The sequence below is a fragment of the Ovis canadensis genome, chromosome 22, assembly GCF_042477335.2.
Source record: "Ovis canadensis isolate MfBH-ARS-UI-01 breed Bighorn chromosome 22, ARS-UI_OviCan_v2, whole genome shotgun sequence".
NCBI classification, from domain to species: domain Eukaryota; kingdom Metazoa; phylum Chordata; class Mammalia; order Artiodactyla; family Bovidae; genus Ovis; species Ovis canadensis.
Genome location: NC_091266.1, coordinates 58771096 through 58798230, shown reverse-complemented (window position 1 = coordinate 58798230; position 27135 = coordinate 58771096). Strand labels below are relative to the sequence as shown.

At 45.0% G+C, this 27135-nt stretch overlaps 1 protein-coding gene across 2 annotated transcripts in view; it reads left to right on the top strand.

Annotated features, from left to right (window-relative positions):
* The window catches only part of CPXM2 (carboxypeptidase X, M14 family member 2), a 136252-nt gene that overhangs the window by 28507 nt on the left and 80610 nt on the right, over window positions 1-27135 (top strand). For both annotated transcript variants that reach the window (XM_069566792.1, XM_069566791.1), the window contains 2 exons: window positions 3402-3511; window positions 26872-27011. In XM_069566792.1, the coding sequence (XP_069422893.1) occupies window positions 3402-3511; window positions 26872-27011 (250 nt within the window). The remainder of the gene's footprint in view (window positions 1-3401; window positions 3512-26871; window positions 27012-27135) is intronic.

Here is a 27135-nt window from a genome sequence, read left to right as displayed (position 1 = left end):
ATTTTAGTTAGGGACAGATTTGATTGAACGCATGTGAGCTAGTTGGAGGGGAGGTGTAGAATGAGGCAGAGGGTCCCCGCTTTGCCCACCTCCTGGGCATGGAGCGCAGGCCTGGGAGGCAGGGCCCCCCATTGGGCACAGGGTGTTCTCAGAGAGTGGCATTGCCTGGAAGAGAGAAGTCGAGTCATCTCTGATGACTGTCACTCTTCCCTCCAGATTCTGACACATCTCCTGTCTCTAATTAATATTTTCCTAAAGTGTTCTTTTCACACTTTTTAATTTTTTTTATGTTCTCCTCACCCACATGCTTCTCAGGATAAGAGTCTTTTTCCTCTTAGAAATAACACAAATGTGATTTGATGACAAAGGGTGTTGTTTGTTTTTGGAGGAGGAGCAGGGAGCTTTCTGGAGGGCTCTTCAGGGGCTGCTGCTGGAGCGAACTGGCCCAGGAGTCCTGGCTGAGTTACAGTCAGAGCTGCTTCAGTGCAGCCTCGCTGGGGCCTTAGATCCACAGGGGCAGGGTGAGGAACTGGGAGTGCACTTCCCATTGATTTCAAGCACTCTTTAAACCTGGTAATTACCTCCTCCATCGATATTATAATCTTGATGATAATACCAACATGTTGCACTCCAGCCAGGATGCCAGCGCTCTGCCTGGCCTTGGTTCTGATGGTGGAGATTTAAATTAGGCTTGGAAACACGAGCATTTCCTCCATTTATTCGATCCTCAAGGCGGCACTCCTGGCTTTCTCAGAAATATTTTCTAAAGATAGAGGAAAGTCCTGCTTGTCTTGTGGTGATATCACAATTGACAGCTCTTTGGATGGAGCCGAATGTATCTTTGAGAATTTAGAGCCAAAGGAATTCTTGCCTCTTGCTCCAACTTTGCATTGCTTATGGAGTTCGTGGTGGGTCGAGTCGACTGGGCTCTTTTGTGGAGAGTCCTTGCACAGGGGGCACCCGGCTCTTATTGTGCTGCTTGGTGTCTGCGTGTCTGTGTGTGTTTGTGTGTCTGTCACTTTATTCCAACAGTGTGTTTTTCAAGAATCTGAGGTTATGATGGGAGGTGGGTAAATTTTCTAAGCACTTGTCTGAAGATGCCCTTTCTTTTGGTGGCGGGTGGGGGGCAGGACAATATTTGGAAAAATTTTTTCAACTTTTTATTTTATATTGGAATATAGCCAATTAGCAATGTTGGGATAATTTCAGGTGCACAGCGGAGTGACTCAGCCATACATAAACCTTTGTCCATTCTCCCACAAACTCCTCTCCCATCCAGGCTGCCACATAGCATTGACCAGAATTCCCTGTGCTGTACAGGAGGTCCTTGTTGGTTATCCATTTAAAATATAGCGGTGTGTACATATCTGTCTCAAACTCCCTATCTATCCCTTCCCCCCATCCTTCCCCTCTGGTAAACATAAGTTCATTGTCTAAGTCTGTGAGCTTCTGTTTTGTAAATGAGTTCTTTTGTATCATTTCTTGTTAGATACCACATATAAGGGATGTTATACAATATTTATCTTTCTCTGTCTGGTTTATGAAAATGTCCTTTTGATTGTTGACAGATAGTGGGTTTCCCGAGGCCTTTGTCCCAGCAGTCACCAGTGAGAAGCCCCGTGTTAGGATGATTGTCACTCTCTAATCTCTGGGGAGTCATGGATAAGACAGGAATTGTGGCTGGGATGGGGCCTCTCAGTTCCTTTCTGTCCCTTCTGCCCTTCTGGAGTCCCCTTTGAAGATGGCTGATTCATCCTGTGGGTTTTCTTTGGCTGCTCACTTACTGCCTTTGGGGATGTGTTAGCAGCAATCTCTTACTGTGTCCAGGTCCAGGCAGCAACTGAGCGGCTGAAGTCCCATAGATATCCCATCAAGGACCAAGAGGTGGCCTTTGCTGGTGGCTGGGTTTCTTAATCATCTGCATTGCTTTCTTTCCCCTTATTGTTCCATGTTTTGAGTGAGTTCAAGGGGGAAGGACAGCTTATTTTTGCTTCTGTTGGATGTTACATGGACCTGCCAAAAATCTTGAGAATCACCACAGGGCTACCTGAAGCCTTCCAAGTCTTCAGGCAGCATGGAGCAGGTGACGAAATGTCACCTCCCTCGTGCTCTTTACCTTGCTGGTCATTAGTACGCTGCCTCTTTGTGCCAAGCCTCTCTACCAAGCCTCCTGGTAGATACGGGCAGAGGAGCAGAGTGGCATCACTTCAGAGCCTGCAGCTGAGACCCTAGAGACTAGGATGTGAAGTGCACTCTGTTGCTGGCAAGGATGCCATGGATGGTTCAGCTCAAGTCTTGGGGCCTCAGTTTCCTCTGCTGAAAACTCAAGGGGAGGACTTGAAGGGATCTCAGGTCCTGGCAGGTCTAAATTCCTCTGACTGCAGTACATGGGCCAACTTCCTTACCTGGCGCCTTCAGAGCATCTCTGCGGTCAGTGCGTTGCCAGCCTCCTTCAGCATCCCAAGACCAGAAGGGCCTTGCCCTGCAGGGGTCTGTCATGGATGGACAAACACCTCCGCGTCCCCAGGTGTTGCCGGGATCCCCAGGAGGCACTCCCATCTCAGGAGTGACCCACGGGGCTTTTCAAAGTTGTTATGTTACATCAGGGATTTCTGATACTTCTTATGGAAGTAGATTTGTTCATTTCTACTTCCAACTGTTTCTTTCCTTTCCCCAGAGTCAGGTGTGAAGGGGAGAGCATCACTTGGTCATTTCCAGCCCCGTGGCAGGGTGGGTGGTGAGACCAGCAACCCAGGAGTCAGGAGGCCCCAGAGCTGCTGTTAAAGCTCATATCCGCAGGGACAATGGGCTGGACTGGGACGATGGCCAAGGAGCTGCCCACGTGCCAGCGTCGTATTCTAGGAGCAGCTTGGACTAAACTGTGTTGAGTAGCCATTCTCGGAATTACCAGTTTTGCTAGGAATGGAAGGCAATAGGGTTGGTTTTTTTTTCCCCTCTTTCTGTTGCTGTGTTCATTAGTATGCACGATACAAAGGCCAGAGTTGCTGAAGCAAAACCATCAAGTTCTGATTAATTTGCAGAACTCAGCTACGGAATCGCTCTGATATTTCTAACCAATAATGCTCCCTGGCTGAGTCACTCAGCGGAAGGATCCTTAATTGGAAACAGCCTCAGACAGTAGCAAGGAGAGCATCAGACAGAGGAATATTAGGGCAGAAACATCCAGAGAGGAAATGCCGACCAGAAAGAAAACTGGCATAACGTGGACGGCTGAATCGACAGTGTTTGTCCGGAAACACCAGGCGTCCCAGGGAGTGGGGCTGACACAGAGCTGGAGTTTAGGGGAAAGACAGAGAAGCGGGTGGCCAGATTTTTCAAAATCAGAAAGTTCGTTTCTGTCCATATCTGTCCTTGTTTTTAATGAGCCTTGTCCTTTCCAGGTTGCCCACCTCTTGGTCTGGAAACCTTAAAAATCACAGACTTCCAGCTCCATGCATCCACTTCCAAGCGCTACGGCCTGGGGGCCCATCGGGGGAGACTCAACATCCAGGTACCCACACGGAGGGGAGGATTCAGGCTGCACCGCTAGTGGCTCTGGCCACCGACATGGCGAGGGTTCATTGAGCTTGGGGCAGGCTCCGTGCCTGGCATTTAACACGAATCAGCTCTAGTTCTCACGCCAGGGAGGAGCTTGCTGCTTAATCCACATTTTACAGAGAAAGAGTCCTGAGACTCAGGACACGTGTCTTCTCCAGAGACTGGTTGGTGAAACGGATGCTGCTGGTTCCTGGGCCCAGCCTGGACTGACTCCATGTGATCTGTGTGGAAAGGACACGTGGGGACACTGGCCACCTGTGACCGTGGGCAGGCAGTGACCTTGGTCCTCTCTCGCCTCCCGGCCCGTGTTTTTCCGCCACTCACGCCTCTTCCAGGCTCTTCTGTGGCTCCTTCTGCTGTGTTCTGCCAGCTCAGGCCCTTAGTGGCGCTCATCATTTCTGGCCTCACACCCTGAGGCTCAAAGGCCTCTGTAACTTTGGCCCTTGGTGCTGTCCCAGTCCTACTCCTAGAAGGTGGGGTCGTCCTGCCTCCCTTTCTGCACCGTGCGCTTCTGGGCTGCAGGCCTTTTCCCAAGCGGGGCCCCTGCCTGCAGCTCCCTGCCCGCCGCTTTGTCCAAGCAGTGTAAACCCTGGTTCATCCATGGCTTCACATGCTCGCGCTTTTCTAACGTCATACGTGTAGCCGTTAAGCATCGCAGATTTATTCTCCTTGAGTCCTGGAGGATAGACATCTTACTGGGCTCAAATCAAGGTACGGGCAGGACTGTGTTCCTCCTGGAGGCTCTTGGGGAGAATCATTTCTTTTCCTGGTCCCGCTTCTCTAGGCATGTGCATCCCTTGCTCGTGGCCCCTTCCTTCCTCTAAGCCAGCGATGGCAGGTCGAGTCCCTCTCAGGCTGCCATCTCTCTGGTTCTCCCTTCTGTCTCCCCCTTCCACTTTTCAGTTCAGTTTAGTTGCTCAGTCGTGTCCGACTCTTTGTGACCCCATGAACTGCAGCACGCCAGGCCTCCCTGTCTGTCACCAGCTTCTGGAGTTTACTCAAACTCATGTCCATCCAGTCAGTGATGCCATCCAACCATCTCATCCTCTGGCATCACCTTCTCCTTCCGCCTTCAATCTTTCCCAGCATCAGGGTCTTTTCAACTTTTAAGGACCCTTATAAGTACATTGAGTGCCTCTGGATGAGCCAGGACCATCTCCCAACCCCAAGCAGCCTTGGCTGCCTCTGCAGCCTTCGTTTCCCTTTGTCACAGAACCTTGAGGATTCACAGATTCCAGGACGAGCATGTGGATATCTTTGTGGGGCAGGGGCATCACTCTGCCAACCCGTCTCAGATGCCTTTTCCCTCCTCCTCCAACTCCAGCCGATCCACCCCTTCTCAGCTTGGCGTTTGATCCGTGCCATTCTGTGCGTTTCTCCAGGAACATAGTTCCCTAATATTTTTGCAGTCTTTCCCCAACTGATGTGTAACTGTGGGTGGTTTGCAAACCCTTTGGTAGATGTACTATCTTAGCCAGCCTCCTGGGAGGGAGGTGTTCCTTTCACACCCACAGTGGGAGACCATCAAGGTTGCACTCAAAGCTTCCAGGTGGCGGAGCTGACCTCTTATTTCCCCAGTGGTCACTGTAAGCATGCCGCAGGTGGCTGCCATGCAAGAGTGGACGAGCCCCCTTCCCAGGGAGCCCCTGGGCTTGATGGGGGGACATCTGAGTGGAGCTCTGACTCCAAGCTCTCTTCCTTCCCCTTAACCACATCAGGCCTCATCACTGCTTCTTTAGTTCAGACAGATTCGGTAATATGAACTTTCATGAAATCTAAAGTTGTTTTAAAAATATCCATTAAAAAAAAAAAAACCCCAAACAGCTGTTAAAATATTTGGGTGTGTATTGCTAAACACTGTTTTACCAGTGGGTGAACTTTCAAAGTTTAAGTAGGAGTAACTGTTAATAATTCGAGGGCCCCCAACACCTTGCATGGGCCGAAGCCCTCCAAGTAAATAAAGTCAGACCCGAGCAGGGCTATATCCAGATGGGAGTGGGGCTGCCTCCTGCATCACTCAGAGGAGCTGTCATGTGGTGTCTCTGATTCCCTCTCTAGAAATGAAGTCATCCTTCATTAAAGAAGAAGCATTCACATTGATAGCCCAGCTGGTCAAGAATCTGCCTGCAATGCAGGAGACCTGGGTTTGATGCCTGGGTTGGGAAGATCCCCTGGAGGAGGGAACGGCTACCTACTCTACTATTCTGCCATGGAGAACTCCAGGGACAGAGGAGCCTGGCAGGCTATAGTCCATGGGGTCACAAAGAGTTGGACATGACTGTGTGACCTTGATGTTCACATTGATCTACACTTTCGATCAGAAGTGGAGAGGCCCAGCTAGTCCTATATTTGTGGGGTGAGGGTGGAGGATGGAAGCTGTGTGCTTCCCAGTGAGCTGAGTGGACAGGTTGAGTGTATCCCAGTCAGGAAGGCTGAGTTCAGACTTGGCCTCGACACTTAGAGATTCTGGGACCTTGGAAATAATTACCTCCCGTCTCTTGAGCCTCAGTTGTCTCATCAGAAACGTGGGAGTCTATAGCACTCAGTGGATTCCTTGAACAGTGAAACTGGGTGATTTATAGTCAGTGAAGTCAAGTGTGATTTATCCCTGGTGGCTGAGTGGCAAAGAATCTGCCTGCTAATGCAGGAGACACAGGTTTGATCCCTGGGTCAGGAAGATTCCCTGGAGAAGGAAATGGCAACCCACTCCAATGTTCTTGCCTGGAGAATCCCACGCACAGAGAAACCTGGTGGGCTCAATGGTGTCTCGAAGAGTCAGACACGACTTAGTGACTCAACAACAGCAACAATTTTAAAGCATTTACTGGATTATCTCACTCCTCTGCTGAAGCTGTGAGGACCCCTTTGGTGGGTTCCACCTTCCAGAATCAGTGCCACATGAAGCCTGATTGCGTCCTGACAGGTGCCCCGGAATGCATCTTCCCACACATGGAGGTTGAATGCAGTTTAAAAATAACTACATCTGGTCTCACATCTGAGTATTTGGTAGGCGTGTCAAGCTAATGGGATTTTATGTGTGAGAAACAGCAAGGTTTTGGCATTAGAAACTATATTTAAATGCATTTAGCACAGGAGGTGAGCGAGGGCAGTCCAGCCCTTCGCTGCTCTGGCTCCGTGGGCGTGAATGTGGTCCACTCAGAACGCAGGCTCGGCGTGCACCCTGGTCCTCCTGCTAACGAGCTGAGGGGCTTTAGGCAAGATGCTCACCTTTGCTAACTTCTCAGAACATGAAGATTAAAAGGAGGAAGAAAGAGAATTGTCCTCCTTGATTCTCAAATGCCATTTTCCTTCCCATTAGATCCATTTCCTCACCTGATCATTTCAAAGTGCCCTTTATGTGTCAGAACTGGGTGGCCCTAAAAAAAGGCAGAGGAAAAAAGTTCCTGCTTATTCCTTTTCCCCAAGATGCCTCGGTCTCCAGCAAGAAGACTAGGAATCAGCTCTGATCTGGTGCTATGCTGGGTGCTTTACCTGTTTCGTTTATTCCTTGACGTGAGACAAGGACTATTATTTTTATCACCTCTGTCTCTAAGAAAGCAGCTACATGGATTGGTAGAGTAACTTGGTTAAGATTTCTCAGGAGAGGAAGGATGTGACTCCAAGCAGCTTTAAACTTGGAGCTGTGGCTCCCAACGACCCCATAAAACAGCCCCAACCAACAACTAAAGTGTTCTATGCCCCTCTGGATGCTTATTAAGCCGTGTGCCAGTCTCTCTTCTGACTTTTATCTCGCGTTGATTTGCTGGGGGGTTACCTCCTCAGGTCGTGTGAATCGTGTTTGTCCGAGATTCCCACACTGTGTGGGCACCGTGTCTGCACATACGTGTGTGCCTGGTGCAATGTGGCTGCCGAGAACGGTGGCATTATGACCCAGAGGTAGCGTTGGTCCATGTACCAGTTTTGCCAGTACCTCAGGTCTTATGGGACCAGCTACCTGCCCTGACCCCAGGGCACTGTCCACACAGCTGTGGGCAGAAGCCTCTGAAGAACTCAGTCCTGTCCATGATGCTCGTCACTCGGTGCTACTTTGGCTCAGGGTGGCCATGTGGTCCATCCTAGGCTGTTGGCTGCTCAGGTCCTTTGCCCATTTAGCTGTTGTGCCCACAACCCACCAGCTTCCATACTTCCTGACACCCTCTTCTATCATACTGCTTTCACCGTGTTTTTTAAGGTCAAGTTCTATCATTTAATGATAGAATTAAATGATATTAAAATTTTTCAAATTTAAAAATGTATTAAAATTTTTATCTTAGCAATTTAACGTGTCTCCTTACCAGAACTAATTTTTTTTTTTTAGAATTGATTGAGTTTTTTTGTTCTTCTGATTACAGAGTTGCATAGATTTTGAACCTTATTTTTTCCTGTGAGCTTGGTTTTTATGAGTGCAAGATTTTGCAGACTATGAGCATTCACTGGATTGCATTTTCCACATTATAGCAGAAACACCAGTCTCTGTGGTAGTTCGTTGGAGAGTGCAGTGCAGTGCAAGTCCTGTCCGACTCTTTGCCACCGTGTGGACTATACAGTCCATGGAATTCTCCAGGCCAGAATACTGGAGTGGGCAGCCTTTCCCTTCTCCAGGGGATCTTCCCAACCCAGGGATTGAACCTAGGTCTCCTGCATTGCAGGCAGATTCTTTACCAACTAAGCTGTAGTTCATTGGGGGCTGCTATAAAAACATGCCATACACCAGGTGGCTGATAAACAACACAGGTTTATTTCTTACAGTTCTGGTGGCTGGAAAGTTCAAGACCAAGGTCCTGGCATATTTAGTGTCTGGTGAGGGCCTGCTTCCTGGTTCCTAGATGACTGTCTTCTATGTCCTCAGGAGGTGGAAGGGGAGTTTCTCAGGGTCTCTTTTAGAAGAACACTAATCTCAACTCCTGGGTGAACACCGGGAGATAGTGAAGGACTGGGAGGCCTGGGTGCTTTAGTCCATGGGGTTGCAAAGGTTGGATAGGACTTAGTGACTGAACACAGCAATCTCATTCAAGAGGGCTCCACCTCTGTAACCTGATCACCTGCCAAAGGTCCCTAAAACTATCATCTTGGAGATTAGGTTTCAAGATATGAATATTGAGGAGACATATGCATTCAGTCTATAGCATTCTTTTTCCTCATTTTAAGCATAAGACTTCGATAGATTAAAAGCAGCTTCTAATTCGACTTCTAAATTCTCCTTTTTGCAAGTGGAGTTTTGCTTGTGTCAATTTAATAATATAAGCTCAGAGGAGAAGCCCAGGTTTACGTTTCACAGGTATACTGGACAAGAGAGAGTTTTAGGAATTCAAGGGAGGGGTCCAGTTCATCAAAATAGTCTTCAGTTCAGTTCAGTTCAGTCGCTCAGTCCTGTCCGACTCTTTGCAACCCCATGAATCACAGCACGCCAGGCCTCCCTGTCCATCACCAACTCCCGAAGTTCACTCAAACTCACGTGCATCAAGTCAGTGATGCCATCCAGCCATCTCATCCTCTGTCATCCCCTTCTCCTCCTGCCCCCAATCCCTCCCAACATCAGGGTCTTTTCCAATGAGTCAACTCTTCCCATGAGGTGGCCAAAGTATTGGAGTTTCAGCTTCAGCATCATTCCTTCCAGAAAACACCCAGTGCTGATCTCCTTTAGGATGGACTGGTTGGATCTCCTTGCTATCCAAGGGACTCTCAAGAGTCTTCTCCAACACCACAGTTCAAAAGCATCATTTCTTTAGCACTCAGCTTTCTTCACAGTCCAACTCTCACATCCATACATGATCACTGGAAAAACCATAGCCTTGACTAGGCGGACCTTTGTTGGCAAAGTAATATCTCTGCTTTTCAATATGTTGTCTAGGTTGGTCATAACTTTCCTTCCAAGGAGTAAGCGTCTTTTAATTTCATGGCTGCAGTCACCATCTGAAGTGATTTTGGAGCCTCCCAAAATAAAGTCCGACACTGTTTCCACTGTTTCTCCATCTATTTCCCATGAAGTGATGGGACCAGATGCCATGATCTTCGTTTTCTGAATGTTGAGCTTTAAGCCAACTTTTTCACTCTCCTCTTTCACTTTCATCAAGAGGCTTTTTAGTTCCTCTTCACTTTCTGCCATAAGGGTGGTGTCATCTGCATATCTGAGGTTATTGATATTTCTCCTGGCAATCTTGATTCCAGCTTGTGCTTCTTCCAGCCCAGCATTTCTCATGATGTACTCTGCATATAATTAAATAAGCAGGGTGACAATATACAGCCTTGACATACTCCTTTTCCTGTTTGGAACCAGTCTGTTGTTCCATGTCAAGTTTTAACTGTTGCTTCCTGACCTGCATGCAGGTTTCTCAAGAGGCAGGTCAGGTGGTCTGGTATTCCCATCTCTTGAAGAATTTTCCACAGTTTATTGTGATCCACACAGTCAAAGGCTTTGGCATAGTCAATAAAGCAGAAATAGATGTTTTTCTGGAACTCTCTTGCTTTTTCCATGATCCAGCAGATGTTGGCAATTTGATCTCTGGTTCCTTTGCCTTTTCTAAAACCAGCTTGAACATCTGGAAGTTCATGGTTTACATATTGCTGAAGCCTGGCTTGCAGAATTTTGAGCATTACTTTACTAGTGTGTGAGATGAGTGCAACTGTGCAGTAGTTTGAGCATTCTTTGGCATTGCCTTTCTTTGGGATTGGAATGAAAACTGACCTTTTCCAGTTCTGTGGCCACTGCTGAGTTTCCCAAATTTGCTGGCATGTTGAGTGCAGCACTTTCACAGCATCAGAATAGTCTTACCCAGGTTTATATTGGCAGTGTCCCAGGGTCCTTTTCTACTAACGTACTTGTGAGGATGTCTGTGGTCTCATTTAGAAACAATCATTGGCTTCTTCTGCTCTGGGACCAGTCACAGGCAGATTGGAAATTAACATCCCAGGTCTCAAAGAAAAAGTTTCAATAATGATCTCTAAAATCACCCTTGGAGCGTTTGTTTGCCTGTGCTTGGTCTTAGGAGATAGCCCTGTATTCAGGTGGGCCATTTAACAGTAGCCATTGCCTGTCCTGTCCCAGCAGAATCTTCTAAGGGCCCTGAGAGATTTTCCATGGCTTGTAAATTCAGCAAGGTGGTGTCAGAGACAGTGCTAGTCTTTGATTTATCCCACGACCACTGTTATTGGCAGAAAAGCCTTGAGCAGATTATGGCAGCACTTGCATTTCAAAGGGCTCGGTTTCAGTTTCATTCTTAAGACTCTAAAATGATGGTAAGTATAAGCCTGACATGTGATGCAAAGAAATGAAATACTGAGAGCCTGATTGGACCTCAGGATGTCATTGTGATTCCTGCCGATAATCAGGAATGTAAGATGGTGATGTTCTGATCAGAGTTTTGAAGAAAGAGCTGATGTTTTGAGGTCACAAGGGAAAACACGGAACATCAGCACCTTCAGATGTCTGCGATCCCCGGTCGTCATTTGACTCTGTCTGGCCCATGACTTGTCTCGTGTGTTAGCTGTCTTTCATGAGGAAGTATAGTTATAATAATAGCATCTGTCTGAGCCACTTCTCAGCACTGCTGGAATGAAACCCAGCTCCTCTTGGAAGTCATTCCATTCAAGGAATTCTACAGAGGAGCCAGATCCTGATATTAGAATCCACTGCCAATGTTCTGAACATCTTTTTACCTGAAATGAGGTATAAGCCAAGAAGATGGTCGCTGCCCATGGCTTCAGATATGTGAAAGTGAAAGTCGCTCAGTCGTGTCCGACTCTTTGCAGCTGCATGGACTGTCCATGGAATTCTCCAGGCCAGAATACTGGAGTGGGTAGCCTTTCCCTTCTCCAGGGGATCTTCCTAACCCAGAGAGCGAACCCAGGTCTCCCGCATTGCAGGCAGATTCTTTACAGCTAAGCCACAAGGGAAGCCCGATATACCTGTGGGGAGTTGGTTAGAGAGCACTGAACCAATTTTTATCCTGGTGTTGAAGTTCAGGAGCCTGAGCACATCCCACATGTCTGTCTGCCAGTCCTCTTGGGCCCTGGTGGCACCTGGTGCCCCACCCTGGCCAAATATGCATGCATGCTTGCTCAGTCCCTTCAGTCGTGTCCGACTCTTTGCGACCCCATGAACTGTAGCCCACCGGGCTTCTCTGTCCATGGGATTCTCCAGTCAAGAATACTAGAGTAGGTTGCCTTGCCCTTCTTCAGGGGAGCTTCTCAACCTAGGGATCAAACTCGCAACTGTTACATCTCCTGTACTGGCCGGTGGATTCTTAACCGCTAATGCCACCTGGGAAGCCCCATCTGGCTAAAAATGGAGACCACGTTTAACATGCAGACCCCACCCAGGGCAGCACCATTTTCTCAGGTGTTGCCCTGGGCACCCTGACTTCTGCCTGTTCCTGGAATCATTTGCACTCAGGGTCTTCTGACCCCAAAGCCTGTCTGTTCCTTCACTCTGTCCCAGTTCTCTGGGCAGCAGCCTCTCATTTCTTTCTGGTTGCACAAAACCTTGCTGTAAGTCAGGAAGCCCTCCCTGGGGGCTGTTTACATGCTGGGTGCTGCAGAGGCAAAAATCATCACAGTGGATATAGTTTCCAAACCCAAGAATGTCATGCTCGTTCCCATAAAGGGATTTTGTTCTGCGTCTGGCTTCAAGAAATGGTCCGGGACACAGTGTCCAAATGCCAGGATGCAGGAATTTAGGGTATTTGGATTTTTATGGGAATAACAGGACCAAATATTTTGAATCATGACTTTCGGAAAATTCTAAGTGAGAATTTGCCATAATGAGATTGCTGTTGTCATTCTCGGTTGCACCCTGAAGGCAAGTGCGGTGAGAAGAGCTGGGTGCAGAGCAGGCTAAGGAGGACAGGGGAGCCCCGAGGAGCAGAGACGCCGGGCCTGTGTCTCCGACCGTTCTGAAACCACTAACCCCCTGGTGCTGAAGCGGCCCCTGCGCCACTTGCCATCTGAATTTTTTCTTTACTATTTTACTAAATTTCACTAAATTGTTATTCCATTTCATCTGCAGTGTACTCAGAGGGAAACTCTGGTTTAGAGAAGAGGAACTGAAGTCGGGCTGAGTGACCTGCCCTAACCCGCTACCTAGTAAGCGCAGAGCTGAGATGCAAAGGGAAGGGTTTTCCGCGCTCCTTTCTTTGCATCTCATGCAAAGGTGCCCATGGGAAGGTTCAGCATGTGGTCTCCTCCAGCACCCCACCTTCTGACTCATCTCCCTGACCGCTGAGTCTCCTAGTACCATCCTGGCAGGACCCAGAGACGTCTGAGGGGTGTCAACAGTCATCCGCATGGGCCTCATGTCCATCCAGCTGGCAGAACCCACTGTGCCTTCTCAAATGATGCCTTGTAAAGATGGGCCTCTGGGCTGTCAGCCCAGCCACACTGTCTCCTGGGCACATACACCTGGGAGGCAGGAGTCCATGTTCTTCTGAGCGAGGGTTTTGGTGGACACAGCACACACTGCCCAGGCAGAGAAGACTTGTGTGAAGAGAGGATGAAAGACAAGGAAGGGAGAGGAGGCGCGAAAGACAGATCAGAGCAGAGTTTTTCTCATCTTCACTCGTTTCATTCAAAACCCCGCCTCCTGGGAACCTTATTGGTGCCAGGCAGACACTGTCAGACATCGTGGGGAGACAATGGTGAACAAACCCAGAAACGTTCTCTAATCTTTTAGCAAATATTTAAGGAAGGCCTTCTGTGTGTTGGGTCATGTCCTAGGTCCTTGGGATGCCTCCGTGGCCAAAACAGAGATCCTCACCATCTGATAACTTACAATCTAGTGGGAGTTGTTAGTCCCTAAGTGGTGTCTGACTGTTGTCTGACCCCATGGACTGCAGCCCTCCAGGCTTCCCTATCCATCATTATCTCCCAGAGTTTGCTCAGATTCATGCCCATTAAATCGGTGGTGCCATCCAACCATCTCATCCTCTGTCATCCCGTTCTCTTCCTGCCCTCAATCTTTCCCAGAATCAGAGTCTTTTCTAATGAGTTGGCTCTTCACATCAGGTGGCCAAAAGGAGGCACATAAAAGCAAGAAATGTAACAGGATGACATTTATAGTATTTCAAAAGTTGATGAATGTAACAAACGTATAGCCAACAGTGGGGTCGGGAGGGTCACCTCTGGGGAGGGGTCAGGTTATAGTTGAAAGTGATCAAGATCAGGTTTGTGGCCAAGTTGGCTTAAGGATCAGCAGGGGATCAGGTAGCTGTGGGAGGAACATTCCGGCAGTGGGAGTGACTTGAGTGTCTTGTAATGACAACAGGCTGAACATAACCAGTTAACAAGGAGCAGGGGTGGCTGGGACCCAGAGAGGGCAGAGAGGAGTCGCCAGCCCAGATGTCAGTCTGGGAGGACTTTGACTTTTACTCTTGAGCCAATTGAGGGGCTGTGGAAAGGTTTTGGGGTGCAGGAATGCCATGCTCTGCTTTGCAAGTGCTAAGGAGTAACCCAGTCTCTGTGTTGACTTAGGGAAGCAGGTGGCAAAGCAGGGGGCCTGAGAGGTGACGTCAGCACCCTATATGAGAGGTGATGCTGGCTCCAGCCAAGCCAGGGGTGTGGAGGCGGTGAGAAGTGTTTGGGTTTTGGATATTTTGAAAGCAGGCTTTTCTGACAAGGAGGAGAATGAGGTTTGGATGCGAGAGAGAAAAAGAAGAGTCCAGGATGCCTCCTCCAGTGTTATTTTGGCCTTGGGTCATGAAATGGGGAAATGAAATTATTTTGAAAAAAACTCAAGGGTGAGATTGCCCAGTGACAGCCTGTGATGAATGCACAGAAGGAGAGGACCAGGTGCGTTAGCTTTGGGGGCCTCCATAGCAAAGTGCCACAAACAGCGTAAAGCAACAGGAATTTATTCTCTCACAATTCCAGAGGCTGGAAGTCTGAAATCAAAGTGCTTGGGGGTCTGAGCTTCCTCTTAAGCTACTCGTAGAGGATCTTCCCTTGCCTCTTCCCGCTGCCAGTCCTCAGGCATCCCAGGATGGCTGTTCCTGGCTTGTAGTGGCATCTCTCCAGTCTCTGCCTCTGTGGTCACAGGTGGTCTCCCTCCTACATCATCTCTCATCTCAGTGTGTCTGTCTCTGTAACCAGAATTCCCCTTCTTTCAAAGACAGCAGCCATCAGGTTTAGGCCCTCAACTTCATCTGCTAATTTCATCTGCAACAACTCTGTTCCCAAATAATATCACCTTCTGAGGTTCCAGGAGTTAGAGATTGAACCTGTGTTTTTGGAGGATATAATCCAACCCATAACACCATAGTTTTCTAACTCAACAAACCTGCCTCAATCTGGAGATCTGGAACACTTTCCTGAGGATGGGCTACAAGGTTTGAAGCAGGATTAAGAGTTTATCAGACAAAGAGTTGACAGAGGGGACAGGAGAGAATTCCCAGTTGAAGGGAACAGTGTGTGCAAAGGCCCTATGATGGAGGGAACATGTTATATTTGAAGAACCAAAGCCAGTGTGACTGGACCTGTGCTGTGCTTATGGAGCAATATCATGGCCAATAAACCTAAGAAAGTGCTCTTTATCCTTAGTCTTTAAGTAAATACAGATTAAAATCACAATGATATGTAGGCACTAGAATGGCTTTTTTTTTTTAAAGCAACAATATCAAGTGTGGGCAAAGATATGGAGCAATAGAAAATTTTATATAGTGCTGGGATCATGAAATAGCACAACCACTTTGGGAACCTGTTTGGCAGTATCTACTGAACTCAACATTCTTGTACCTGTTAGTCTAACAAATTCTTTCTTACACCTAAAAGAAATGCATTCATATATGTACAGATGTACAGATAGGGTCATAGCATTGTTATTCATGATACTCCCAATATGGTAGTAATCCCCATGTCCATCAGACTGTATAATGGATAAAATCATTTGTATATGTGTACAGTGGAATACTATACAGCAGTGAAAAGGAATAAGTTACTGCTACCTGTAATAATATAGATGAATCTCACAGATACCACAGTGACCAAAAGGAGCCAGGCACAAAAGAGCTGTCACAGAAAGTTCCATTTATAGAAAAAAGAAAACAGGAAAATCAGTCCAGGGAGATGGATGTCAGAACAATGGTTATGTTAGGGAAAGATAATGCCTGGGTGGGGCCACCAGTGGGAACTTGTGGCATGCTGGTCATGTTCTTCATTTAGATCTGGGTGTGAGTACCTGGGTGAGTGCACTTCGTAAAATTTTTTTAAAAAATTATTTATTTATTTGGCTGCACCAGATGTAGGGTCTTTGATCTTCATTGTGGCATGCAGGATCTTTTGTTGTGAATTCTTAGTTGTGTCAGGGAACTCCCTGATAGATTTTGTTTTAATCATTTTTCATTTCAAACTCGAGATGTTTATTGTTTTCCTTAGCTAGTGCAAGACATTTTTAAAAAATGGATTTGGGGTTTAAAAATGGACTTTAAAGCAATGAGTATTTCTTTTTAATCAGCTTTATTGATGATTACCCCTTCATGGATCACAGACTTGTTGTGGTGAAGAGGTTTGCATAATTCACTGAAGATATGAGCCATGACATCCAGGGCCACTCAAGACAGACAGATCATAGAGAAGAGTTCCGACAAAACGTGGTCCTCAGGGATAGCAAAGCACTCCATATTCTTGCCTTAAGGACCCCATGAACATTATGAAAAGGCAAAACACATGACACCTGAAGATGAGCTCGTATATGTGAACCGAGAACTTCCAGATGTACAAGCTGGGCTTGGGGAAGGCGGAGGACTAGAAATCAGACTGCCGGCATTCTTTGGACCATAGAGAAAGCCAGGGAGTTCCAGAAAAACATTTGCTTCTGCTTCACTGACTATGCAAAAGCCTTTGACTGTGTGGATCACAAAAACTGTTGAACATTCTCAAAGAGATGGGAATCCCAGACCAGCCTGTCTTCTGAGAAACCTATATGTGGGTCATGCAGCCACAGTTAGAACCTTACGTGGAACAATGGACTGGTGAAAAATTGGAAAAGGAGTATGAGGCTGTATATTGTCACCCTACTTATTTAACTTGTATGCAGAGTACATCATGTGAAATGCTGGGCTGGATGAATCACAAGCTGGAATCAAGATTGCCAGGAGAAATATCAACAACTGCCGATATGCAGATGATACCATTCTAGTGGTAGAAATTGAAGAGGAACTAAAGAGCCTCTTGAAGAAGATGAAAGAGGAGAGTGAAAAAGTTGGCTTAAAACTCAACATTAGAAAAAAACTAAGATCGTGGCATCCAGTCCCATCACTTCATGGCAAATGGAAGGGAAAAATTGGAAGAAGAGACAGATTTTATTTTTTGGGCTCCAAAATCACTGCTGAGGGTGACTGCAGCCATGAGATTAAAAGATGTTTACTTCCTGGAAGGAAAGCTATGCTAAACCTAGATCAGTTCAGTTCAGTCGCTCAGTCATATCCGACTCTTTGCGACCCCACAAATTGCAGCACACCAGGCCTTCCTGCCCATCACCAACTCCCAAGTTTACCCAAACTCATGTCCATCGAGTCAGTGATGCCATCCAGCCATCTCATCCTCTGTCGTCCCCTTCTCCTCCTGCCCCCAATCCCTCCCAGCATCAGGGTCTTTTCCAATGAGTCAACTCTTCGCATGAGGTGGCCAACGTACTAAACCTAAAAAGCAGAGACATTCCTTTGCCAACAAAGGTCCATATAGTCAAAGCTATGGTTTTTCTATTAGTCATGTACATATGTGAGAGTTGGACCATAAAGAAGGCTGGGCACTGAAGAATTGATGCTTTCAAATTGTAGTGATGGAGAAGACTCCTGAGAATCCCTTGGACTGCAAGGAGATCAAACTAGTCAATCCTAAAGGAAATCAACCCTGAATACTCATTGGAAGGACTGATGCTGAGGCTGAAGCTCCAGTACTTTGGCTATCTGATGCGAAGAGCTGACTCACTGGAAAAGACTCGGATGCTGGGAAAGACTGAAGGCAAAAGAAGATAGGGGCAGCAGAGGATGAGATGGTTAGACAGCATCACCCGCTCAACGGACATGAATTTGAGCAAACTGGGAGATAATGAAGAACGGGGAAGCCTGGTGTACTGTAGTCCATGGGGTTGCAAAGAGTCAGACATGACTTAGTGGCTGAACAATAACAACACTGATGATTAAGGTCTGAAGCGGCAAGAAGCTGTGCTTATTTGCCAAAGGATCAGCTGATTGGCACCCAGGCAATGTTATGCGTTTATCAAAAGTTTATCACAGAGGTTTACCAAAGGTGGATATTCAGAGAGCGTTATGGCCTCTTTTGGGAGAATAGTTACTTACCTATATTAATCAGATATCACAGCTAACATTTTTAGGTAATCACTGCCTCCAAAAGGGGCAACTTGTTGGTAACTATAAAGTTTCAGCCTCTAAGAATTTTTTTTTTTTCTGAAAAAGATTCTAAAAGAACTATTACTTTATTCTGTTTCAGTCCAAATAGCCCTGGGTTATGTTTACAAAGTGGCAGCTGGGTCAATTATCTGGGAATTGCTAATTGCTAAATTGTTACACTCACTTGGATATAACTTTTTAATTTGGCTTCCAGATGTTTCTGTACTGAGGCAGCCCATGATCATGAAGTATGTACAGGGCAGATCAATGGTTTCACGACAGCAGAGTGATTTTGAGATTCACAGTTTCCTATATATGCCATAAAGCAAATTACATAGTACCTAGCACATAGTAGGTGCTCATGTAGACACCTAGAAAATTAAAGAATAGTTTAAAAAATTGGTTGTATATCATATTTCTGCATTTGTCCATATTTGTCTTTGAAATTAAAAGACGCTTGCTCCTTGGAAGAAAATCTATGACCAACTTAGACAGCATATTAAAAAGCAGAAACATTACTTTGCCAGCAAAGGTCGGTCTAGTCAAGGCTATGGTTTTTCCCGTAGTCATGTATGGATGTGAGAGCTGGACTATAAAGAAAGCTGAGTGCTGAAGAGTTCATGCTTTTGAACTATGGCGTTGGAGAAGACTCTTGAGAGTCCCTTGGACTGCAAGGAGATCAAAGCAATCAATCCTAAAGGAAACCAGTCCTGAATATTCATTGGAAGGACTGATGCTGAAACTCCAATACTTTGGCCACCTGATATGAGGAACTGACTCATTTGAAAAGACCCTGATGCTGGGAAAGATTGAAGGCGGGAGAAGAAGGGGATGACAGAGGATGAGATGGTTGGATGGCATCACCGACTCGATGGACATGAGTTTGAGCCAGGTTTGAGAGTTGGTGATGGACAGGGAAGCCTGGCATGTTGTAGTCCATGGGGTTGCAAAGAGTCGGACATGACTGAGCTGAACTGTATTTGTGCGTCTATCTATCTATATTTGTGCATCTCCTTTCCTTTTATTTTAGTCAGTTTTATAAGCAAGGAGTTAAAGAAATCAAAACATTAAAGGATTATATCAGATAAACAATAGAATGGTTGTTGCCAGGGGCTGAGCAGGAGAGGAAATGGGGAGATGCAGGTTAAAGAGTATATACTTTGAGTTATAAGAAGAGTAACTTCAAAGGATCTAATATATAGCATGGTGATTATAGTTAATAATACAGTATTGTGGAATACTTGAAAGTTGTTGAGGAATAGATCTTAAGCATTCTCACCACACACACAAACAAAAGAGTTAACACTTGAGGTGATGGCTATATTAATTATCTTGATCTTGGTAATCCTTCTGTAATGTATATGCCTATCAAATCATCAAGTTGTACATATGTACAATTATATCTGTCGATTAGTCCTAATAAAGTTGGAAAAGACAAAAATAAAAACAAAGCTATGGTCCCTGTAGAGGCATTCCACATTCCACCCTACTCGCTGACCCCCCTCAAATGCTGAGAATGGGGCAGCTACTTCCAGCCTTTTTCACTTGTTTCTTTGGGAATTTAAATCTTAATTTCTAAATAATGTGTATGTATCGATATATACTGATTTATAAATTTTGGACTTTATCATTTGAATCTTTATTATGGAAGATGACGATTTCAGCTCATTTCTAACCATCCCTATTTAATCTTTCCAACAAAATTGTATCTCAAATTTTGGACAAAAACCTACATTGGAGATTTTCATTGTTATGACTGTAAATACTGCTTACTACTGAGCCAAGAATTATTGTAGTTTTAAGTCAAGAATTAATTCCCATTATATAATTTCTTGACTACATTTTGTTTTCCTGGAAACGCTCATGTTTTAAAAAACCATCCCATACCCTGCAATAGTCTGGGTCTGTAAAACTGCCTTCAGTGTAACTTGTTGTTAGGTCAGATCTGCTCAGGCATTTTTAGTGTGACTTTTGCTTTTCCTGTTTCTGTAGACATCCTTTCAGGAGCCCTTTGACCTGCTGTGTTTCTGGATCTTCTGCATCACTTCTGTCGGGATTTCTTCCCCATCACCCTGTTTCAGAACCTCTGATTTCTCAGTCTGACATCTTCCTCTTTTTGGTGTTCTGCTGCCTTTATGTGGAGCATATCCTGTAGTAGCTTCATGGAAACGGTACGAGAGAAACTTTTTGAGGATCTGTGAATCTGAAAACTGTCTTTTGTGATCAATAGTCTATGTATAAAATTCCAAGTTGGAAAATCTTTGCTTTCAGAATTTTGGAGTTGTTATCTCTTCATTCTTTTAGCTTCAGATGTTGTTATTGAGAATTCTGGTACTCTTCTTAATCTTTTATTTTAAATTTATTTTTTAAAATTAATTTTTCTTGGAGTACAGTTGATTTACAATGTTGTGTTAGCTTCTATTGCGCATCAAAGTGAATCAGTTATACATATACATATATCCACTCTCTTTTTTAGATTCATAAAGGTCATTACAGAGTACTGAGTAGGGTTCCCTGTGCTATACAGTAGGTTCTTATTAGTTACCATTTTTATGTATATTATAGGAGTGTATATAGTGTATATATATCAGTCCCAATCTCCCAATTTTTCCTTCCCCTCTTTGTTTTATTGTTTCCTCTTTGAAAGCTTTTTATTTTGAAGTTCACAATGATATCCTTTGGCGTGGTTCTTATTTTATTCAATGTCCCATATTCTTAGTTCTTTTTTTATTTTATTTTATTTTATTTATTTATTTATTTTTATTTATTTTTATTTTTTAAATTTTAAAATCTTTAATTCTTACATGCATTCCCAAACATGAACCCCCCTCCCACCTCCCTCCCCATAACATCTTTCTGGGTCATCCCCATGCACCAGCCCCAAGCATGCTGCATCCTGCGTCAGACATAGACTGGCGATTCAATTCACATGATAGTATACATGTTATGAATGGATAAGAAAGCTGTGGTACATATACACAATGGAGTATTACTCAGCCGTTAAAAAGAATTCATTTGAATCAGTTCTGATGAGATGGATGAAACTGGAGCCAATTATACAGAGTGAAGTAAGCCAGAAAGAAAAACACCAATACAGTATACTAACACATATATATGGAATTTAGGAAGATGGCAATGACGACCCTGTATGCAAGACAGCGAAAGAGACACAGATGTGTATAACGGACTTTTGGACTCAGAGGGAGAGGGAGAGGGTGGGATGATTTGGGAGAATGATATTCTTAGTTCTTTGGAGCCTTAAGCCATAGAGATTTGGGACATTTTCAGATAATAGTTTTTTGCAATTTCTTCCTCTGGAAAAAAAAAAATCTCTGACTTTACACTCTGCTCTTCTTCTTTTTCTGGCATTGTTTATTGTTACTGGAATTTTCACATTCCAAGAGTTCTTTCTTGTGTACTACTATTTCCTCTCTATGACTATCCTATTTTTGATTCATGCAAACAAGATCTTCTCTTTCAAGGGATCATAATTGTAGTGTCTTTGAGGTTTTTTCCTGTTCTCCAGTATATTTTTGGCTTATTTATTTTTTGTTTATTCTACACTTGGATGCATTGTGTTCTAGAATTGCATGGAGAAAGAGAGGTGGGTCATCTCACGCTTCACTATGTTGATTGATTTCCACTGAATTCCCTGTACTTGTCTATCATATCTTCCCTCCTCTGTGTCCAGGGTTTCCAAGTCTAGTCTCTCTGGTTGCCTTTTTTAAGAGAAAAAAAAAATCAAGTTTTTGCAGAAGAGAAGACTCTACACATGGACATCACCAGATGGTCAATACAGAAATCAGATTGATTATATTCTTTGCAGCCAAAGATGGAGAAGCTCTATACAGCCAGCAAAAACAAAACCAGGAGCTGACTGTGGCTCAGATCATGAACTCCTTATTGCCAAATTCAGACTTAAATTGAAGAAATTGAAAGAGGAGAGTGAAAAAGTTGGCTTAAAACTCAGCATTCAGAAAGCTGAGATCAGGGCATCTGATCTTATCACTTCATGGCAAATTGATGGGGAAACAGTGAGAGACTTTATTTTAGGGGCTCCAAAATCACTGCAGATGGTGACTGCAGCCATGATATTAAAAGACACTTACGCCTTGGAAGGAAAGCTATGACCAACCTAAACAGCATATTAAAAAGTAAAGACATTACTTTGCCAACAAAGGTTCATCTAGTCAAAGCTATGGTTTTTCCAGTAGTCAGGTATGGATGTGTGAGTTGGACTATAAAGAAAGCTGAGTGCTGAAGAATTGATGCTTTTGAACTGTGGTGTTGGAGAAGACTCTTGAGAGTCTCAGAGACTGCAGGGAGATCCAACCAGTCCAGTCTAAAGGAAATCAGTCCTGGGTGTTCATTGGAAGGACTGATGTTGAAGCTGAAACTCCAATACTTTGGCCACCTCATGGGAAGAGTTGACTCATTGGAAAAGACCCTGATGTTGGGAGGGATTGGGGGCAGGAGGAGAAGGGGACGACAGAGGATGAGATGGTTGGATGGCATCACCAACTCAATGGACATGAGTTTGAATAAACTCTGGGAGTTGGTGATGGACAGGGAGGCCTGGCGTGCTGCAGTCCATGGGGTCGCAAAGGGTCGGACATGACTGAGCAACTGAACTGAGCTGAAGTCTGGGGAGGTGGGGCGGATGTGAGAATCTAATATTTTGATTCACATTTTGAATCAATTCCTCGTTTTTAGTCCTACCTCACTCACCTTCCAAGATATCTAAGAATCCAGTTTTTGAGCTTTCTTAAATTCGGTGTGGCTTACTTCCCATTGGTGTGCACCTTGGAAGTTAGCACTTCCTTCTCTTACTGAGTTATTTAAGAGCCCTTCACCTCATTTCTGTCTTCATATATTGTGATCTGAGTTTTATAAACATATCCTCATTCTATCAGTGGTCAAAGTTGTGTTTCTTTATCTTGTTTTCTTTGATTAGGGGAACTAGTGAGAGAAGAACCTGGCAAAACAAACATATTTACTCCATCATTTTGAAACAGACAATGCCCATTTGATTGATCTTAAATGGAGAGTTTCAGGTTTTCTCTTTGTTATGGAATTAATAATTCCCCCTTTTATCTTAAGCAAAATCTTTCATCTATTAGATGTCTTGATAGGGATTTTTAAGGGAAAAAATGACGCATATAAAAACTGCTTTGAGAAAATTACATTAATTCCTAATTTATTTGGTACTCTAGAAGAAACAGTCATTCTATGTAAGTGGTATTTTGAAAACTAGCTTCCTTAAAGTTTAAGGAATCAAACCTTCCATTTCAACAATTTCTGACTGAAATTTCTCCAAAATTTATGAAGTACTTTTCTGCATTATTAAACAAAAAGGGATGAATGTTTCTTGGTTTCTCAGACGTATTACTGATATCATTTTTGGCACTCTGGTGTAATTTGGTGACATCTTTGAGACTGGTATCCCCTCTTTCATTGAATTCTCCTGGACTCTTGCTCTGTAAATTTGTAATTGATTTTGCAGAGGTGACTGTCATGTCCCAAAGAGTCAGCTTCGCACAGGGCTCTTCAATCCCCTGACACCTTATTACACTTAATTGACTGTCTGGTGTGCTTAGGAAGAGCTGAGATTGGCCGCAGAAGTAGGATATCCAGGCTAGCAAAACCAGGAACAGGAAATCGCATGTCAGATCTCAGACAGTAGACTCTGGTTGAATGGCATGAGGACAGCTGCTCCAAGCTTTCATGATCTTGGAGGGGTAAACATCTCGAGCTATGTGGCAGCTCTTTCTTGTCTGCTTAGCCCAGGAGCTGGCATGCTTAAGCTCTGCATGATCAACATTTGGGGCTGGGCAGCTCTTTGTGGCTGGGGCTGTCCCATGGGTTGTAGAATGTTTCCCAGCATTCCTGGCCTCTATCTGTCATTGCCAGTTGCATGCACTGCCCCCAGCTGTCACAGCCAAACACAGCTGCAAGCATTGCCAGATGTCCCGTTGGGGGAGACAGCATGGACTCCTGCTGGGAACGGTAGACAGTGAACCTCCTCTTTTTTCAGATTTTATAACTCTCTTCTGGATATTTGGTGTTGTACACACTATGACACCAGTTGACTGGAATAGTGTTGCAATTCCAATGTGAACTAATTCTTAAAACATCCATATTTTCACGATTTACCAAATATTCATTGTTTTAGATGTACTGATTTGTTGTTTGGTCGCTAAATTGTGTCTGACTCTTTGAGACCCCATGGACTGTAGCCGACGCCAGGCAGTCTGCTCTGTCGGTGGGATTGTCTTGGCGAGAAGACTGGAGCGAGTTGCCATTTCCTTCTCCATGGGATCTTCCTGACCCAGGGATCGAACCTTGTCTCCTGCTTGGCAGGTGGATTCTTTACCACTGAGCCAGCAGGGAAGCCCAGATGTACTGATAACTAGTGTTAGCTGAGTGTTCTGTTCTTTTGGCATCCATGTTAACCAAGTGCCAGCCCCTGCTGAAAGCACAGTCAGCATCCTAAGGGAGAAATGAGCATTGCTCTCACTTGAACAGATGGGGAAACCGAGGCACAGAGCAATTTAGGCAAATTGCCTGAACTTGTACAGTATGAAGTTTGCAGACCTGAGATTCAACCCAGCTAGGGCTTCAGAGCACAAGCTGTTAATCAGCCTGCTGTGTGGTGGTTGATCTTGATATGCTAACACCAGAAGATGCCGTGAGGGGACCTTAGTCCATCTGCCTGTTCTGAGTTCCAGAAGGCAGGTCTGACCCCATGTTGTCTACCCTTGTATTCCTCCTGCCTGGATCACTACTTGGCAAATAGCAGAGGCAAGGTGAAGGCTAATTTCAATAAATAAATGAAACTGTTCTAAGCACAGTCTCATGGGTGGTTTACAAGAACAGCGGAACCTCAACAAAAACTCAGTGTATATTATAGTTTCTTGAAAGAAGATGAATTGTGATACTGTAAGTCATTAATGGGTTGCAGGCCTCTTCCTTTGGGTGGATAAGTGCCGTAGATGAAGAAAGGGAACAATTGTGTAATTATAGCCTTCAGACAGGGTTGGTGATCTCCCTGATGACCAGCAGCCCTGGGAAATGAGACATTATACTTAAGAGTCAGCATCGCTTTAACAAAACTCACTGAAGCGCAGGTAGAACAAGTCACACACACTTGCAAAATTGAGCTTTTCTCTGGTGACTCTGGAAGGCAAAATCTTGCAGCACCTCTAGGTCCTTATTATAGACACCCTGTGTGCCTTCAGACACAGAGGTGCTGGTTAGCTGAGAGCGTGGGTTTCTGGAGAATGTTGACTAACAGCCATTTTATTCACCTTCATTTGAGATGGGTGTGCTTTTAGGAGAGCATCTGGTGCTCAGTTGCTCTGACTCTCTTTGACCCCATGGATGTAGCCTGCCAGGCTCCTCTGTTCATGGACTTTCCCAGGTGGGAGTAGAGGACCACGGTACATTAGTTCCAACGTTTGCTCTCCGAGCTCTTTCGGGACTGCTCTCCGAGCTCTTTCGGGACTGTTCCAGGAGTGGACTGGGAAGCATACCCTGTGTTGGTCCTGATACAAGGCTTAAGTTAGCCAGTGCAGTGCTGGATGAGGCCTGTCGATAGGACCCCTTGCCAAGCTGTCCCTCTGCTGTAGCTGGGCTCTGGGCTCCACATCACGGTTGGCCATTAAAATAAGGCTGACGCAGAATTTGAGCTGAAAAGTGCTCAGAGGTAGGGAAGACGGACTGGCCTGTCATTTTCATCTCTTGAGTATCATTCAAACTTTTTCTCATATGATTATGTACCTGTGAAATAGGCATGGGAGAATGAGATTGATGCAGAAAGGGTTTTAGTAAATTTCCCCTGACTCCTTTGTCTTCTTCTTCTTCCTTTTTTTAAACATCAGGGAGTTGTCTCTTCAAATGGTGATAATATAGGGAAAATTCTAGAGCAGAAATTCATCCACATTGTAAATTCAGATCAGGAGAATCCCTGGTGGCAAAAGCGACTGATACTCAGACCCATCAAATGGCTTAAATGCTAATAAGTAAATTTCACTAGATAAACGTAACCTTTAACATCCGGTTCAAATATCTCCTCTGCCTGGCGGCTTTCTGTCCATCATCTCCCCCAGCTCAAGGTAGCTGTGCTGTCCTTGAAGACTCCCAAAGCAGTGTGTTCCTACTCCTGAAATGACACCTGCTCTGTTGTGTTCTCACTTATCTATTTTCATATCTTTCTTCCTGCCTGGATCTTGAGATTCCAGGAGGGAACGATTCACCTTTGTGCTCCCAGCACCTGGCGAGTGTGGGCTGGTACGTGGGAGACAGTCTGTGTCTATTGGATGAATGAGTAACAGGAGAACTCATTAAATTTCATCTTTCACACTGGGCAAGAGGAGGACTTATCATATTGAAATATTTCCAATTTGTTAATAACAAGCAGCTCATTTTTATGATTTGGAATTAAGAGTTCAGGGCACAGTGACTTTTTCCTTTATCTACTTCCTCATTCTCTTCTATCCCTCCCACCCACCTTCTTAGAAATGTCACAAAAAAACTTGTCTACATTTTCTTTGAGTATATTCAGGGTCTTTCTGAAGAATGCCCTCCCTTTTCTTTTCCTTTTGTTTTTAAAAAGTATCTATGTGTATGTTCAGTCACTCAGTCGTGTCTGACTCTTTATGACCCTATGTCTGTCTGTTTATGACTGTAGCCTGCCAGGCTCCTCTGTCCTTGAGAGTCTTCCCGGCAAGAATACTGGAGTGGGTTGCCATGTCCCTCTCCATCTTTAAAGTGTATTGACTGACAATGTTGTGTTAATTTCAGGTATACAGCAAAGTGATTCAGCTCCATCTTTTCAGATATAGCTTTTTCAGATTCTTTTCCCTTATAGATTATTGCGAGATACTGAGCATAGTCCCCTCTGCTACACAGGAGGTCTGTGCTGGTTGTCTGTTTTATATGTAGTATTGAAGAACACCCCTCTCTTTCTTTTCAGGCGGGCATTAATGAAAATGATTTTTATGACGGGGCATGGTGCGCAGGGAGGAATGACCTCCACCAGTGGATTGAAGTGGATGCCAGACGACTGACCAAGTTCACGGGTGTCATCACTCAAGGGAGGAACTCGCTCTGGCTGTAAGTGTGGCTGGACCCGTGCTTAGGCTCGGGGCCGTGGGTCTGAAGTTCTAGGGTTCAGCCAGAGTCAGGGAAGTCGCAGAGAAGAATCTGGTGACCGGCAATAGAAGGGAAGAAAACTACA